We start from the raw sequence: 19,751 nt of genomic DNA, 5'->3' as shown, positions 1-19,751 counted from the left end.
AACTTTTCCAGTGCGTCTACGTTACGTCTACGTCTACGCTACGTCAAACTATAAATCCAACTTAACGTCATAACAAATATTTTTCTATCAAACAAACACTAAACATATCAAAATAGCGTGTATCAAAATATACAGTCACTGCCCACGCTAAATAGTCACTAGCTTGATGAAGTTTAATTTTTTTATTTGCGTACATTTTAGCGTGTACCTAGACACAACCACAAACCATACATACTCATAGACGTTTCACGACCATGTTAATCTTTCGGATCGGATTAATGCCATCTCTTGATTGGAATGGGAACTAAATTGACAAATTTTAGTTACGTGGGAATTTCAAATTATAAATTTTGCGGGATTTTTGATGAAATTTCGCAGGAAGTTAAAACAACAGAAAGACAATTCAATGTTTTATTCAATATTTTACTGAAAACTTCAAATATTCCAATTTGTTTTCAAAATGCTAAACTGCCATGTGTCACGTGAAAGCACTGATGTGTAATATTGAGTTGAATGAAAATTTTTGAAAGAATCTTGTAGGATGATTGTTTAGATAAATATTACCTTATAATCTTTTACAAACTTTCAAAGATATCGCCCGGTTTCATAATCAGTTAAAGTGGACTTTAAGTTTTAAGTTGGTACCCTTGTCAATGCAATTCATATAGGCCCGATGACACACTTGTCTATTGGAATAAACTGTTTCAGGATCTATTATATTGTTTTTTTAAATGTGGAGAAACACAACACGGGATGATCAATGTAAACTAAACATTCTACTCATAAAAACGGAGAGGAGGTTAATACAATTGATTAAAATTGTGATTAAATCTAATTAAAAACGTAACACCAGTATAATAAAATAATTAAGCCACAAACTGTAAAATAAAAAGTAAATAACAAATTAATTTAATTGTCAACTGTCAGTTGTTAAATATGACAAGAGAATTGACTGACAGCGACATCTCTGGATTGGAATGGTAACTAATTTGCTGTCTTAACCTTGACAATTTACGTGAAACGTCTATGAGTATGTATGGTTTGTGGACACAACCGACACAACGTGTTTGGAAAACTTTTTTTGACGTTTTGACGTCACGACTATCACGGTCTTCCCATAGAGGTATATATTGACATAGAGAGAGTGTCATTCAAAGCGAAGTGACGACACCATCTTTTTTCTTTGGATTAGTGCTGTTTCACTTTTACGCATATTAAACTGAGACAGTTGTCCTCCTCTTCCGTGCCTATCCTCACACCTTAATGTCATCTTAGTTTCTCGGTACGATGTGTTAGAAAGAGATAGCGCAAACCAGTCGAAGAGATCTTGTCGTCAGGACGCGCATAGTGAAGGCTCTCTCTATGCTAATATATAACTCTATGGGTCTTCCGCACAAACCATACATACTTATAGACGTTTCACGACGCTGTGTCTAGGTACACGCTAACGTGTACGCAAATAAAAAAGTTAGGTACACGCGAATTAAACTTCATCAAACCAGTGACGTAATTATTTAGCGTGCGCAGTGACTTTATATTTTGGTACACGCTATTTTCATATGTTTAGTGTTTGTTGTTTCTTTGATAGAAAATATTTTTATTAAGGGAAGGGGAAGGGAAGCAAAACTATTCAGATGTTTCAAACTTAATTGTAATAAAACAATATGTATATAAAAGTATATATATTCAGGTTAGCAAAATAAATATTAGCTAACATGATATATAAAAAATACTGCTAAAATAATTTTTATACGTAAGTTAATTATACCAGTTTATATTGGTGTTTATTTTTGCTGTGGTGTTTATTTTTATTTATACAGGGAGTTGAACTTGTTACGATTTTCATAGAAAATTGGTTATAACTTTGTAAATACCCTGTATAACATAATAAACCTATATATTTTTGTGATATGGAAGTTAAGAAGATTTCGAACATAAAATAAAATATAGGGTGTTCCATTTAAAAAACATAAGTTTGGTCTGCCACTATATTATCGAACATAACATTCTAACTAATTTTAGTAATTTTGTAATATGAAGCACAAAGTTTGCTAAAATTTTTGTTACTAACTTTTATTGCTATCTATTACTATAGCAGATCTACTGAGCTTTATCGCACTAATCAATCGCCCCGTAAATTTTATCTTATTACTTCTGCTACCCTTAATCACGAATTTTTGTCTTTTATCGTTTTCATACTGTTTTAGAATGTTGTTAAACTCATTAAAAGAACTAAATAATTGTCCACACTCAATAGTTAATTTTAAAAAAAACACTACACAAGTAAAAAATAAGGAAACTCTTTACAAATCAATATTAAAGTGTAAACATAACGCGATTAGACAAATTCTAACCACACTCTGACACTCGTGATACTTACACTTACAGATACCACAGCATACACGCGGCTCAAATTAGCGTGTACCAAAAAACCCAGTCATAGTACACGCTAAATAATGACGTCACTGACTTAATGACGTTTAAGCGTGTACCTAACTTTTTTATTTGCGTACACGTTAGCGTGTACCTAGACACAGCGGTTTCACGACCATGTTAATCTTTCGGATCGAATTAACGCCATCTCTTGATTGGAATGGGAACTAAATTGACAAATTTGAGTTATGTAGGAATTTCAAATTATAAATTTTGCGGGATTTTTGATGAAATTTCGCAGGAAATTAAAACAACAGAAAGACAATTCAATGTTTTACTGAAAACTTCAAATGTTCCAATTTGTTTTCAAAATGATATAAACACTACTGCCATGTGTCACGTGAAAGCCCAAGTAGCAATTTGTCGACGCGACAACGTTGTCTACCGCGTGGCAACGTTTTGTTACAACGTTGTTATTGCCTAGAAGACGACCCAATTCTGCACTAATTTGGTGGACGATTTTTGAGTTGTCTTGACGTTGCCTAGGCAACCTTAAGCGTTGCATAAGACAACTGAAGCGACTATAAAAAGTGCCTGCGTGCAATGGTTGCTCAAAGAGTCGGACTGGTTATGTTTTTTTACCTATATAAAAAGTAAACTATTTTGACATCATAATATCAGGTATTTAAATTTATATAATTACATAAATAAGGACTTAAACAAAATTATTTACCTGATGTGAAATTTATAAACGCATCTCAGATTGCCGTCAAATATGGATATTCCACCTTTAAAAAACACACGCGCTCATTTTTTATCACCTTTTTAACAAAAAATATGTAAATTTAAAAAATCTAATTTTAATATATATAAAAGCCAGAATTTATGTTAAAGATGTTTTGTATAAATTTAATGTATTGATGGTGCTTTTAAAGGTATTAGAAAATGCCTGCATTTTTTATATTTTGTGTTTTTATTTTCTTTACATCCCAAAAAAACCAAAATGGTGCATTAAACAACATTACCAATATTACTTAAAATATACCTTATTACCAACCATCGACGGATGACACAACCGAGAAGTCCAATCGCCGACCAAACACGGCTCTGAACCGACTATCCCAACCACTTTAGAACGCACTCTCTTATTGGGTGACAGAGGTCATGTGACCAGTGCAATGAAGTGCATCATTCTCCTTAACAGCGTTGCCACATTTAGTAGATATCTACTGTTTTGGTATATTTTTGATATTATTTAAAAAATTCTAGTAGGCAATGTTTTTTATTAGATGTTTGGTATATTTCAATATTTTGTTATCACTAAAATAAAATTTGCTTTTTAATAGTATTCACCCCATTTCTAAATTAATTTTCAGACATTTTATTACAATTTCCCAATGTCATTACCGAAAATAAGATTCAGGACGTAGATGATGATAATAGATGGAGAGAGAATAGACAAGGTGGAAACGGCGGGTTCGTTGGGAAAATATTCCCATGAGATATTTTTGCATAATCACATTCGTGAGACATCCCAGAATAAGGTTCAAGAAGTCGCCCACGAGAAAAGTGGGCCAATTTTTTTTTAACAATTTTTTTTAATCAAATTGCAAAAATAAATATTTTGGCCAGGACTAATTTTTTTTAGATTTTTTGGACCATTCTGGACAAAAAAGGTCTCTTATAATTTTTCTCTAAAGTTGATCTTTTTCGAGTTAGAAGCAAGTTAAAATTTGAAAAACGCGAAAATGGCCATTTTTAAGGCCTAATAAGTCGGTCAAAAATTATTATTTTTAAAGTCAGAAAGTGACTAAATCAAAGTTTAAAGTCACCGTTACATGATCCCGAAGAAATCTGTTTCATTAATTTACTACTAAGCTGTTATTTTTAATTAATAACAATGAGTGGTTGTATCGTATTGACGCTGCTGTAAATGTGAGTGCGAGGACTGCTGGAATAGCTTCTCTCTCACACTCAGCATTTACAGCCCCGCACACGTGAATGGCGCTTATTATTATTACTTAAAAATAACAGCTTAGTAATAAAATAATGACGAAAATTTCTTCAGGATCTTGTAGGGGGGGCTTCAAACTTTGATTTAGTCATATATTGACTTTCATAATAATAACTTTTAACCGAGTTATTAAGCCTTGAAAATCGCCATTTTTCGTTTTTTTCAATTTTAAATTGCTTATAAGTCGAAAACGATCAACTTTAGAGAAAAATTATTAGAGACCTTTTTTGTCCAGAATGGTCCAAAAAATTAAAGAAAAAATTGCTCGGGCCAAAAATATTGATTCTTGCAATTTGATTAAAAAAAATTGTTAAAAAAAAATTGGCCCACTTTTCACTTGGGCGACTTCTTGAACCTTATTCTGGGATGTCTCACGAATGTGATTATGCAAAAAAATTTCATGGGAATATTTTTCCCTTCGAACCCGCCGTTTTCGCCTTGTCTAGAAATGAAACTGGTAAATACCAGATCTAAATAAGGAAATCTTCATATAATTGATTTGGAGAATTTTCAAAATGATTGTAACGCTCGGTTTCATAATCAGTTTTTTAAATTTTAAGTAAGTTGGTACCTCTACCTTTATCACAATTCATATATGGGTAAATGTCAACTTTAAAGTGAACTTTACTTAATGTTTACTTTAAGTTGATTATGAAATCGGGCGATTTTGACAGGTAACCGTTAAAACAGATTTTACTGTATTTACAGGGCCTAAAAAGAATCTAGTGATTTCTATTGATTTTTTGAAAGCAAAACTACTATCCGCTGCAAGATAATTCGGATGGAATTCAGACAAAATATGTACAAAAAGTACATATTTTGTCGGAGTTTCAGCCAAATTATCTTGCAACGGATATAGTACTGAAAGAGTAAGAACTGGCCTGGCAACCCTGTCTAGCAAAGCTGATACAAAGATTAGAGCTTATCAAATCTACTGATAAAACAATGGACAATGGAGAAAACAGCTAATAAAAAACAAATAAACAGGTTGTTAAATAAATCGAAAATTTCCAGCAAAATAAAATATAAAATAATAAGAAAAAAGTAAGGTTAATTCTTTTTTTGCTCCTGAAGTTGCCGTAAACGTGTCACATATCTATAGAACTATACGTAAAGGCTCTGTGGTCGTGAGAGACAACTACCTAGTCGGCCAGAAAACCCATGGGCGTAAATTAGTTTAGCATTATAACGTTTTTAAGTAGTTGCGATTGTTGAAAAAACTTGACTGTGATATGTAGTTGTCACAATAGTAATAACTTAGTTGCCCATATAACTAAAGATATTACTTAACGTTGTAACATCGTAATGTCAGTCGGGTTAGGGGTCGTTGGCCGAAACAACTGAAAATGCTCTCGGGCAACGTTATATACAGTGCATTTGTTTGAACTGACAACCAATGCGTCGAAAAATTGCTACTTGGGTGCACTGATGTGTAATTGAGTTGAATGAAAATTTTTGAAAGAATCTTGTAGGATGATTGTTTAGATAAATACCTTATATTCTTTTACAAACTTCCAAAAATATATAGGCCCAAAATGTTGATGACACACTTGTCTATTAGAATAAACTGTTTCAGGATCTATTATATTCTTTTTTAAATGTGGAGAAACACAACACGGAATGATCAATGTAAACTAATTTTAAAAAAAACACTACACAAGTAAAAAATAAGGAAACTCTTTACAAATCAATATTAAAGTGTAAACATAACGCGATTAGACAAATTCTAACCACACTCTGACACTCGTGATACTTACACTTACAGATACCACAGCATACACGCGGCTCAAATTAGCGTGTACCAAAAAACCCAGTCATAGTACACGCTAAATAATGACGTCACTGACTTAATGACGTTTAAGCGTGTACCTAACTTTTTTATTTGCGTACACGTTAGCGTGTACCTAGACACAGCGGTTTCACGACCATGTTAATCTTTCGGATCGAATTAACGCCATCTCTTGATTGGAATGGGAACTAAATTGACAAATTTGAGTTATGTAGGAATTTCAAATTATAAATTTTGCGGGATTTTTGATGAAATTTCGCAGGAAATTAAAACAACAGAAAGACAATTCAATGTTTTACTGAAAACTTCAAATGTTCCAATTTGTTTTCAAAATGATATAAACACTACTGCCATGTGTCACGTGAAAGCCCAAGTAGCAATTTGTCGACGCGACAACGTTGTCTACCGCGTGGCAACGTTTTGTTACAACGTTGTTATTGCCTAGAAGACGACCCAATTCTGCACTAATTTGGTGGACGATTTTTGAGTTGTCTTGACGTTGCCTAGGCAACCTTAAGCGTTGCATAAGACAACTGAAGCGACTATAAAAAGTGCCTGCGTGCAATGGTTGCTCAAAGAGTCGGACTGGTTATGTTTTTTTACCTATATAAAAAGTAAACTATTTTGACATCATAATATCAGGTATTTAAATTTATATAATTACATAAATAAGGACTTAAACAAAATTATTTACCTGATGTGAAATTTATAAACGCATCTCAGATTGCCGTCAAATATGGATATTCCACCTTTAAAAAACACACGCGCTCATTTTTTATCACCTTTTTAACAAAAAATATGTAAATTTAAAAAATCTAATTTTAATATATATAAAAGCCAGAATTTATGTTAAAGATGTTTTGTATAAATTTAATGTATTGATGGTGCTTTTAAAGGTATTAGAAAATGCCTGCATTTTTTATATTTTGTGTTTTTATTTTCTTTACATCCCAAAAAAACCAAAATGGTGCATTAAACAACATTACCAATATTACTTAAAATATACCTTATTACCAACCATCGACGGATGACACAACCGAGAAGTCCAATCGCCGACCAAACACGGCTCTGAACCGACTATCCCAACCACTTTAGAACGCACTCTCTTATTGGGTGACAGAGGTCATGTGACCAGTGCAATGAAGTGCATCATTCTCCTTAACAGCGTTGCCACATTTAGTAGATATCTACTGTTTTGGTATATTTTTGATATTATTTAAAAAATTCTAGTAGGCAATGTTTTTTATTAGATGTTTGGTATATTTCAATATTTTGTTATCACTAAAATAAAATTTGCTTTTTAATAGTATTCACCCCATTTCTAAATTAATTTTCAGACATTTTATTACAATTTCCCAATGTCATTACCGAAAATAAGATTCAGGACGTAGATGATGATAATAGATGGAGAGAGAATAGACAAGGTGGAAACGGCGGGTTCGTTGGGAAAATATTCCCATGAGATATTTTTGCATAATCACATTCGTGAGACATCCCAGAATAAGGTTCAAGAAGTCGCCCACGAGAAAAGTGGGCCAATTTTTTTTTAACAATTTTTTTTAATCAAATTGCAAAAATAAATATTTTGGCCAGGACTAATTTTTTTTAGATTTTTTGGACCATTCTGGACAAAAAAGGTCTCTTATAATTTTTCTCTAAAGTTGATCTTTTTCGAGTTAGAAGCAAGTTAAAATTTGAAAAACGCGAAAATGGCCATTTTTAAGGCCTAATAAGTCGGTCAAAAATTATTATTTTTAAAGTCAGAAAGTGACTAAATCAAAGTTTAAAGTCACCGTTACATGATCCCGAAGAAATCTGTTTCATTAATTTACTACTAAGCTGTTATTTTTAATTAATAACAATGAGTGGTTGTATCGTATTGACGCTGCTGTAAATGTGAGTGCGAGGACTGCTGGAATAGCTTCTCTCTCACACTCAGCATTTACAGCCCCGCACACGTGAATGGCGCTTATTATTATTACTTAAAAATAACAGCTTAGTAATAAAATAATGACGAAAATTTCTTCAGGATCTTGTAGGGGGGGCTTCAAACTTTGATTTAGTCATATATTGACTTTCATAATAATAACTTTTAACCGAGTTATTAAGCCTTGAAAATCGCCATTTTTCGTTTTTTTCAATTTTAAATTGCTTATAAGTCGAAAACGATCAACTTTAGAGAAAAATTATTAGAGACCTTTTTTGTCCAGAATGGTCCAAAAAATTAAAGAAAAAATTGCTCGGGCCAAAAATATTGATTCTTGCAATTTGATTAAAAAAAATTGTTAAAAAAAAATTGGCCCACTTTTCACTTGGGCGACTTCTTGAACCTTATTCTGGGATGTCTCACGAATGTGATTATGCAAAAAAATTTCATGGGAATATTTTTCCCTTCGAACCCGCCGTTTTCGCCTTGTCTAGAAATGAAACTGGTAAATACCAGATCTAAATAAGGAAATCTTCATATAATTGATTTGGAGAATTTTCAAAATGATTGTAACGCTCGGTTTCATAATCAGTTTTTTAAATTTTAAGTAAGTTGGTACCTCTACCTTTATCACAATTCATATATGGGTAAATGTCAACTTTAAAGTGAACTTTACTTAATGTTTACTTTAAGTTGATTATGAAATCGGGCGATTTTGACAGGTAACCGTTAAAACAGATTTTACTGTATTTACAGGGCCTAAAAAGAATCTAGTGATTTCTATTGATTTTTTGAAAGCAAAACTACTATCCGCTGCAAGATAATTCGGATGGAATTCAGACAAAATATGTACAAAAAGTACATATTTTGTCGGAGTTTCAGCCAAATTATCTTGCAACGGATATAGTACTGAAAGAGTAAGAACTGGCCTGGCAACCCTGTCTAGCAAAGCTGATACAAAGATTAGAGCTTATCAAATCTACTGATAAAACAATGGACAATGGAGAAAACAGCTAATAAAAAACAAATAAACAGGTTGTTAAATAAATCGAAAATTTCCAGCAAAATAAAATATAAAATAATAAGAAAAAAGTAAGGTTAATTCTTTTTTTGCTCCTGAAGTTGCCGTAAACGTGTCACATATCTATAGAACTATACGTAAAGGCTCTGTGGTCGTGAGAGACAACTACCTAGTCGGCCAGAAAACCCATGGGCGTAAATTAGTTTAGCATTATAACGTTTTTAAGTAGTTGCGATTGTTGAAAAAACTTGACTGTGATATGTAGTTGTCACAATAGTAATAACTTAGTTGCCCATATAACTAAAGATATTACTTAACGTTGTAACATCGTAATGTCAGTCGGGTTAGGGGTCGTTGGCCGAAACAACTGAAAATGCTCTCGGGCAACGTTATATACAGTGCATTTGTTTGAACTGACAACCAATGCGTCGAAAAATTGCTACTTGGGTGCACTGATGTGTAATTGAGTTGAATGAAAATTTTTGAAAGAATCTTGTAGGATGATTGTTTAGATAAATACCTTATATTCTTTTACAAACTTCCAAAAATATATAGGCCCAAAATGTTGATGACACACTTGTCTATTAGAATAAACTGTTTCAGGATCTATTATATTCTTTTTTAAATGTGGAGAAACACAACACGGAATGATCAATGTAAACTAATTTTAAAAAAAACACTACACAAGTAAAAAATAAGGAAACTCTTTACAAATCAATATTAAAGTGTAAACATAACGCGATTAGACAAATTCTAACCACACTCTGACACTCGTGATACTTACACTTACAGATACCACAGCATACACGCGGCTCAAATTAGCGTGTACCAAAAAACCCAGTCATAGTACACGCTAAATAATGACGTCACTGACTTAATGACGTTTAAGCGTGTACCTAACTTTTTTATTTGCGTACACGTTAGCGTGTACCTAGACACAGCGGTTTCACGACCATGTTAATCTTTCGGATCGAATTAACGCCATCTCTTGATTGGAATGGGAACTAAATTGACAAATTTGAGTTATGTAGGAATTTCAAATTATAAATTTTGCGGGATTTTTGATGAAATTTCGCAGGAAATTAAAACAACAGAAAGACAATTCAATGTTTTACTGAAAACTTCAAATGTTCCAATTTGTTTTCAAAATGATATAAACACTACTGCCATGTGTCACGTGAAAGCCCAAGTAGCAATTTGTCGACGCGACAACGTTGTCTACCGCGTGGCAACGTTTTGTTACAACGTTGTTATTGCCTAGAAGACGACCCAATTCTGCACTAATTTGGTGGACGATTTTTGAGTTGTCTTGACGTTGCCTAGGCAACCTTAAGCGTTGCATAAGACAACTGAAGCGACTATAAAAAGTGCCTGCGTGCAATGGTTGCTCAAAGAGTCGGACTGGTTATGTTTTTTTACCTATATAAAAAGTAAACTATTTTGACATCATAATATCAGGTATTTAAATTTATATAATTACATAAATAAGGACTTAAACAAAATTATTTACCTGATGTGAAATTTATAAACGCATCTCAGATTGCCGTCAAATATGGATATTCCACCTTTAAAAAACACACGCGCTCATTTTTTATCACCTTTTTAACAAAAAATATGTAAATTTAAAAAATCTAATTTTAATATATATAAAAGCCAGAATTTATGTTAAAGATGTTTTGTATAAATTTAATGTATTGATGGTGCTTTTAAAGGTATTAGAAAATGCCTGCATTTTTTATATTTTGTGTTTTTATTTTCTTTACATCCCAAAAAAACCAAAATGGTGCATTAAACAACATTACCAATATTACTTAAAATATACCTTATTACCAACCATCGACGGATGACACAACCGAGAAGTCCAATCGCCGACCAAACACGGCTCTGAACCGACTATCCCAACCACTTTAGAACGCACTCTCTTATTGGGTGACAGAGGTCATGTGACCAGTGCAATGAAGTGCATCATTCTCCTTAACAGCGTTGCCACATTTAGTAGATATCTACTGTTTTGGTATATTTTTGATATTATTTAAAAAATTCTAGTAGGCAATGTTTTTTATTAGATGTTTGGTATATTTCAATATTTTGTTATCACTAAAATAAAATTTGCTTTTTAATAGTATTCACCCCATTTCTAAATTAATTTTCAGACATTTTATTACAATTTCCCAATGTCATTACCGAAAATAAGATTCAGGACGTAGATGATGATAATAGATGGAGAGAGAATAGACAAGGTGGAAACGGCGGGTTCGTTGGGAAAATATTCCCATGAGATATTTTTGCATAATCACATTCGTGAGACATCCCAGAATAAGGTTCAAGAAGTCGCCCACGAGAAAAGTGGGCCAATTTTTTTTTAACAATTTTTTTTAATCAAATTGCAAAAATAAATATTTTGGCCAGGACTAATTTTTTTTAGATTTTTTGGACCATTCTGGACAAAAAAGGTCTCTTATAATTTTTCTCTAAAGTTGATCTTTTTCGAGTTAGAAGCAAGTTAAAATTTGAAAAACGCGAAAATGGCCATTTTTAAGGCCTAATAAGTCGGTCAAAAATTATTATTTTTAAAGTCAGAAAGTGACTAAATCAAAGTTTAAAGTCACCGTTACATGATCCCGAAGAAATCTGTTTCATTAATTTACTACTAAGCTGTTATTTTTAATTAATAACAATGAGTGGTTGTATCGTATTGACGCTGCTGTAAATGTGAGTGCGAGGACTGCTGGAATAGCTTCTCTCTCACACTCAGCATTTACAGCCCCGCACACGTGAATGGCGCTTATTATTATTACTTAAAAATAACAGCTTAGTAATAAAATAATGACGAAAATTTCTTCAGGATCTTGTAGGGGGGGCTTCAAACTTTGATTTAGTCATATATTGACTTTCATAATAATAACTTTTAACCGAGTTATTAAGCCTTGAAAATCGCCATTTTTCGTTTTTTTCAATTTTAAATTGCTTATAAGTCGAAAACGATCAACTTTAGAGAAAAATTATTAGAGACCTTTTTTGTCCAGAATGGTCCAAAAAATTAAAGAAAAAATTGCTCGGGCCAAAAATATTGATTCTTGCAATTTGATTAAAAAAAATTGTTAAAAAAAAATTGGCCCACTTTTCACTTGGGCGACTTCTTGAACCTTATTCTGGGATGTCTCACGAATGTGATTATGCAAAAAAATTTCATGGGAATATTTTTCCCTTCGAACCCGCCGTTTTCGCCTTGTCTAGAAATGAAACTGGTAAATACCAGATCTAAATAAGGAAATCTTCATATAATTGATTTGGAGAATTTTCAAAATGATTGTAACGCTCGGTTTCATAATCAGTTTTTTAAATTTTAAGTAAGTTGGTACCTCTACCTTTATCACAATTCATATATGGGTAAATGTCAACTTTAAAGTGAACTTTACTTAATGTTTACTTTAAGTTGATTATGAAATCGGGCGATTTTGACAGGTAACCGTTAAAACAGATTTTACTGTATTTACAGGGCCTAAAAAGAATCTAGTGATTTCTATTGATTTTTTGAAAGCAAAACTACTATCCGCTGCAAGATAATTCGGATGGAATTCAGACAAAATATGTACAAAAAGTACATATTTTGTCGGAGTTTCAGCCAAATTATCTTGCAACGGATATAGTACTGAAAGAGTAAGAACTGGCCTGGCAACCCTGTCTAGCAAAGCTGATACAAAGATTAGAGCTTATCAAATCTACTGATAAAACAATGGACAATGGAGAAAACAGCTAATAAAAAACAAATAAACAGGTTGTTAAATAAATCGAAAATTTCCAGCAAAATAAAATATAAAATAATAAGAAAAAAGTAAGGTTAATTCTTTTTTTGCTCCTGAAGTTGCCGTAAACGTGTCACATATCTATAGAACTATACGTAAAGGCTCTGTGGTCGTGAGAGACAACTACCTAGTCGGCCAGAAAACCCATGGGCGTAAATTAGTTTAGCATTATAACGTTTTTAAGTAGTTGCGATTGTTGAAAAAACTTGACTGTGATATGTAGTTGTCACAATAGTAATAACTTAGTTGCCCATATAACTAAAGATATTACTTAACGTTGTAACATCGTAATGTCAGTCGGGTTAGGGGTCATTGGCCGAAACAACTGAAAATGCTCTCGGGCAACGTTATATACAGTGCATTTGTTTGAACTGACAACCAATGCGTCGAAAAATTGCTACTTGGGTGCACTGATGTGTAATTGAGTTGAATGAAAATTTTTGAAAGAATCTTGTAGGATGATTGTTTAGATAAATACCTTATATTCTTTTACAAACTTCCAAAAATATATAGGCCCAAAATGTTGATGACACACTTGTCTATTAGAATAAACTGTTTCAGGATCTATTATATTCTTTTTTAAATGTGGAGAAACACAACACGGAATGATCAATGTAAACTAAAAATTCTACTCACAAAAACGGAGAGGAGGTTAATACAATTGATTAAAATTGTGATTAAATCTAATTAAAAACGTAACACCACTATAATAAAATATTTAAGCCACAAACTGTAAAATAAAAAGTAAATAACAAATTAATTTAATTGTCAACTGTCAGTTTTAAATATGACAAGAGAATTGACTGACAGCGACATCTCTGGATTGGAATGGTAACTAATTTGCTGTCTTGACCTTGACAATTTACGTGAAACGTCTATGAGTATGTATGGTTTGTGGTCTTCCGTCTTTGTCTTTGCCATAGAGAAATAAAAAGAGAATTTTTTTTATTTCTCTATGGGTCTTTGCTAGGGAAATCCAGAAATTTCATCATATGGCAACGTGGCAACCTGCTTTGGTTAAATGAAGAAAGATCAAGACTTCAAGATCATTATAAAAGTTTATTTTTCATTTTCAATTTTTCTCAGTGGACCAGTGGACTCTATTTTAGTTAATACTAAAGTTATTTAATATGGAATGCAATGAAAATATTAAGGACTCTAGAAATCAAGAAGTATTAAGAGCTATTATAGATGAAGGAGATTCTCTACAGAAATATGACAGTATAGAAGTCAAATCTGAACTAGATGAAAGCAGTTATGGACAGGAATCTGTATTAGATGAGTATTGTTCAGATTCAGATGATATTAAAATAGAAAACAATGTATTAGAAAATGTCTCTAATGAAATTAAAGTTGAAATAAAAAAAGAACTGGAGGAGTGTAGCATTGGTATGAAACTCATCTTCATTTTTAAATATGTTATGTCATGAATGAGATATTTGGCTAAACTACTGAATAAGATTTTGGGTTTTTCTCTATAGATTAATCCTAAAACTTGTTTCTCTTAGTGTAAGTTGGAACACTAATGTGTGATAGTTGAAAGGCACAATGACACTCCAATGGTGGCACAATACAATGGTTTCACATTACACCGAATGTTCCAACGACGGTGTAATGAGAAAGGTACCATAGGATTGCTCAAGCCACTATTAGAATGTCATCGTGCATTCTAACCTTCGTATGTTCCAAATTCTTACTGTGTGAAAGGAACATATTACAACTAATTTGTGATCAATACTCTTAGTCTTATATTCATGTGCCTTTTGTTTTTCTTAAAGAAAAAGGTTCTTGGGTCCAAGGAAGAGATATTGAATTGTCCAAGATATTGAATTTGGGGTCATCTTCGTCTCAGATTCTTGACATGAGTCAATTTTTGACAATATTGACATTTGTTCGAAAATCAGTTTTTTTATATACCAATGCACCATTCCAAGTAGAAACAATATCAATCTCGACTTACTGTAATGAACTGCAGCTTATATTAAATACCTATTCCACTTTAAAACCACATGAGTCTTCTACTAATGTTGTTTCTTCTAAAACCACATGAGTCTACTGATGTTGTTTCTGCGTAGATACCAGTGTATGTGGCCTCACGTTTGACCGTTGATTGAATATACGGATAGATAACCAATGCTGTACAAGAAAACCGTGCCGACTTTTCTCCTCTCAAAACACTATAGCCATCTATAGTTGAGCATGATGATTATGTGGTAGTCGAAACAAATCGAACATAAAAGGTTTCTTCCCTTTTCAATGCCTCCCCAACATACTTAATGTAAATACGGTTCCCCCACTCTTTATCTAAGCTTGAAAGATCTTTGGATTCTTCGGGTATTCGGGTCTATTTATTTAGTGTCCCTTAAAAGCAGCAGGTACTTTTAGTTTACCGTTAATCTCTTGTTCCGGTATTTATCTTATAAATTCCTCGTTGTTTTGATATTAATCTTAAAATAACACATTTTACAGAACGTGTTTAACAGTAGGTACCACAAATTCAATGCCTATAATAATTACCTACTATATTTCTTTATTCTGGAATTAAATTTTAATAAGCGTTAATAAAAAAATTCCATAGCATCTACTTTTTTCGATATGCAACAATATATTAACCCAATATAATATAATATCTAAAAATTATTATGTACTTCACAAGAAGGCGATTTTAATACTAGTGCAGTGCCAGTTTAACCTAACTTTGGGCACTGGCCACTAGTGAATTAGGGACCCCCTTCATTGCTATTCAATGTCAATTTTTTTAACAAAAAAACACATGCATTAACTATAAACGTTTATTATAAAACCCATACATTTTTAAAAATTAAAAAAAAATTAAAACAAACGAGAAAAATAGCAAACGTAAAAAATATCTCCTAGAATATTGAATTTGAGAATTCACCATTAAAAACTGATCTTCCTCATTACTTCCTGTTTTTATTTTTTATCTGACAAGGTGTGTATGTATGTTGGGCCAATTAGTCTTAAAATCAATCATGTTATCAATTAATTTATTAGTTGATTAGTACAAACATCTAAGGTACATTTCCTTAAAATTTTTTAAAAATTTTTAATTTTTCTTTCAAAAATGTTAAAAATATTCAGAATTTAATGTCAGATGTCATACGTCAACGCAGAACAGATAAAAGCAGATTTAAATATCCGACTTTGTCATTCAGCTGTTTCTACTAGACCAACAATGGATGGGTGATACCTATACCATGAAAAAATTCTTTTGTGTTTGTGTAACATGTAATGTGGCCGTTTTTCTGTTTTTGCTGTTTGGGGTTGTACTGAGGACATAGCATATCCAACCAAAATTTATTTTCACAAGATGCAAATTTTAACACCTTAATTTTGTACGGGTACTTTTTTAACAATTGACGTAAGTAAAAAAAGAGTTTTGTACTTCTTTTTCTTACAAGACCTCTTTTTTTATTTTAGCATTAGCTCCGATGATGACGTTTATGTCGAAAGCGCTCAGCTAAAGAAATAAATTATTTACACACTTTGATATACTAAATTTTTATTTCCTCTATTCATTCAAGTGTGTACAAACTTATCAGTCTTTCAACTATTTTTTGTAAAAATATTCCAAAAGATACATTAAAAATATAAAAAAAAAACAGAAAGTTCCACAGAACAACACATGACAAACAAAAAAACATATTCTAAAAAATATATAAGACAAAAATTAGCTCACTTTTTTTCTTGACTAGGCATTAGCAAACTGCCATATCAATACTATCAAAATTCAGTTGCTCCACTTCTTCATTTTTTATAATATGATAGTGATAATGCGTCTAGGTGTTCTTGGCCCTTTGACCTTCAATATATGTATCTTTATTCTTTTTAAAGCCAAAAAAGACCGATCGCTTGACACATTAGAAATTGGTATCGTCAAATAAACTTGTAGTAAAGTTAAAAATTGGCAAAAGTTGCCTTTACATCCTGTATGACACCAAATTTTCAAATGTTTATTCAAATTTTGGCATAACGTTATAAAATGAATAATTTCATACTACTCTTTGCTTTCATCAACATCTTTTTTCTCTCAATTTCTTCTTTATTTAGCGTAAAAAAACATCCTAACAGCTGACGTAACATCTTTGTAGCCTTATCGCATTATATTCTCTTTAAAAGATCTTGAGAAATATTGTGGCATATAACATTAAATAGGTACTTCAATTCTGAATATCTCTTGCCCCTTAAAAATTGTTTCACTTTCAACTGCTTCATCGAAAAATGTTTTTTTCTTTGTTTTTTGAAGGCCAATTCTTTAGAATATTAGGTTTGAGATTATTACCTTCACAAAAAAATATTTTTGGCTTCTAGTTCAATATCGCTTAATTTATTTCTTATGTCTCCAACAAAGCTCAAATGTCATTAATTCTACTCCAATTGATACATTCAAGTCCACAGTTTCTAACATTTTGCTTGTTGCATTCACTCGTTTATAAATGCTTACCCAAATGAGTATCAATAGAGTATCCAAATTAACCTGTCTCAAAGGTATCCATTTTATTATGCAGTGCCTTGGCTTCACTTCTAACTGCTGATTTTTTGTCTCTATTATTGCTTAACCCATTTAGCGCCAAAGGTACGAAAACGCACCATTTTTTGTAGATTTTTTTTTGACAATTCATTAATTTTTTTTAGTCTTTGTATTTTTTAAGCAACCAGAAGATGTAAGTGTAACTAAATTTAATTTTGTTTAATTTCCGAACTCATGCTTTCATCACAAAGATATTTTCTAAATGTCCGACATTTTCAATCCTTCGACACAACTTTATTTTTACTGTAGTAATTTTATTGGCATAACACTTTTGTGGTCAAATAAATTAAAACATTATGTTTTAACCTATTTGTACACCAATTGTTATAAAAAGACAGAAAAAATTGTCTGAGTCATCAAATCTCGTGTTTGAAAATAATGGTTCGATAATGAACCATTGGCGGAAGTCGACATATAATCCTGTCTGATCAGGAATAAGTTCAAGGTGATGCACAGCCAGTAATTTGTTGAGATATTTTTTTATTATGTGTATAAACACATATCCACTATGCTTGCGCTCCGAGCTCCTGCAACTGCTCCACATAGTGGACATGTTTGGCGCCCCCGGACTGTGCAATTGTGCGCACTCTGCCTCGGCGCTCCAATCTGTGGCGGTTTACATGTAAGGGAGCGCATACCGTATCGATTGGAGCAGTTCCAGGGAGCGCGGAGCGCAATTGTTCTAACCATACTATTTTTGTATGTTCTAACCATACTATTTTTGTTTATCAAAACTTCCTGGTCCATTTACACTCTAAATGTTTTGAGACTTTTCACAAAAAATAAAATTGTGTATTTCAATTTTTATATCTCAATTCAGCCAAAGGTTCGAAAACGAACCATTTTGTTGTTGTGACACCTGCCATTATCAAAGTGTAAAACAATTTTTTTACGAATGTTGTTTAAGTTTATTTTACTCTAGTTAATCAAATTTATTACATATTATTGCAGTATTTCTTTGCTTGGTGGTTAATGGGTTAACTGGAAAAATATGTTTGATGGATCCGTAGTTTTTAACCTTCAGAGTACGAAGACTGGGTCAAGCGTGACCCGAAATTCACTTATTTCTTAATATTTTATAAAATAATCTTTTTACAAATCCGATTGATCATAAGTTCTCCTTATTTGTTTCAATCTATTTTTTCGTATATAATTCGTGAACATCCAAATTACAGTTTTTCCTCTACGTAACATCTATGATGCCGGGTCAGTCCTAACCCGGTCTTCGGATTTCGAAGAATATTTTCAATATGTTTGTAGGTACACGTAAATCGTAGCCATCTCTGTTTTATTTAATTTAAAATTTAATTTAACGGGCATAGGAATTTACCTATGCCCGTTTTCTGTAAGGTATTAAAATCTGGCCGCCGGAGCGAACTAGTATATGCCCATGGGGAACCATCTTAAAAAATTTAAATACAATAATTTAGAATTATAATTGTTATGTTTGTTTGTTTTTTGTTGAATTAAAGATACTGTTTAATATTACTGACTATTTAAAACATCCTTATAAATAAAATGAGAATGGGTCACGCTTGACCCATCATCGTAATCTAAGTAAGTCAAATAATCTCCGTACTCCGAAGGTTAAGTAAAGCATTTACAGGCTGCTTGTGTTTTTATCGCTTCCAGGAATTCATTGCAAGTTTGGTCAGACAGATAGCTAACTGAACCTTTTTCTTTATTCACATTTCGCTGTAAATGCTGAGCTAAGAAGTTGTCAAAAGCAAAGTATACAAGACAACTTAAGTAATTTCCCTTATGACAACTCGTTAAATTCTCATGGGATCAACGAAAAGCTAGTCCTTGAGAAGCAAGTAATTTAATGGTGACAACAACTCTTCTTAGGACCTTTCTCCATAGTCAGCTTCGCTTTCTACGTGCTCTTTCAATTCAGCGTGTATAACTTCAATTTAACTGATGATCCATCTAACTCCAACTGGTGATCTTGTTATTAATGTAACCATAGAGTTGAGATGAAATTTACTTTCTTCGTGAGATTTGAGTAAACTATTCAAATACTTCCAGTGGGTAAAATATATCCAAAATCAGTTAAACTATTTTTTTCAATTGAAAATAATTTGCACGTGTAACAATAAACAGCTTTAACACTTCTCTTTGCCTCCATTAGGCTTTACTCTGTAAGAGTTGCTTTCATTTCATTTTTTTATAATAAGCTTTGTCTCCAGCTTCATACATTTTTTTTTACAATTTTCTAAGGAAAGGCTCTTTGGTTTAAAAGTTGTCACAGTTCTTATTTATCAGTTTT

General features: G+C 32.2%; 2 protein-coding genes and 1 long non-coding RNA gene across 6 annotated transcripts in view; 2 read left to right on the top strand and 1 right to left on the bottom strand.

Annotated features, from left to right (window-relative positions):
- LOC126887372 (uncharacterized) overlaps positions 1-13,823 on the bottom strand; it is a 125,033-nt gene extending 111,210 nt beyond the window's left edge. For 2 of the 4 annotated variants that reach the window (XR_007699032.1, XR_007699031.1), the window contains exon 1: positions 13,409-13,823. This is a non-coding gene — a long non-coding RNA (uncharacterized LOC126887372). Of the gene's footprint in view, positions 1-5,880; positions 6,026-9,644; positions 9,790-13,408 lie in introns of those variants that run through there. The other 2 variants (XR_007699033.1, XR_007699034.1) reach the window with 2 other exon arrangements.
- Positions 1-19,751, top strand: part of LOC126886330 (zinc finger protein 665-like) — a 368,013-nt gene that overhangs the window by 155,881 nt on the left and 192,381 nt on the right. The gene's annotated exons all lie outside the window — the stretch shown is intronic.
- Positions 13,857-19,751, top strand: part of LOC126887358 (zinc finger protein 93-like) — a 33,615-nt gene continuing 27,720 nt past the window's right edge. Inside the window, exon 1 of the mRNA XM_050654816.1 lies at positions 13,857-14,319. Within this exon, the coding sequence (XP_050510773.1) occupies positions 14,061-14,319 (259 nt within the window). The 5' untranslated portion in view covers positions 13,857-14,060. The remainder of the gene's footprint in view (positions 14,320-19,751) is intronic.

Source organism: Diabrotica virgifera, chromosome 6 (assembly GCF_917563875.1).
Source record: "Diabrotica virgifera virgifera chromosome 6, PGI_DIABVI_V3a".
NCBI lineage: Eukaryota > Metazoa > Arthropoda > Insecta > Coleoptera > Chrysomelidae > Diabrotica > Diabrotica virgifera.
This window is presented reverse-complemented; position numbering and strand designations above follow the sequence as displayed.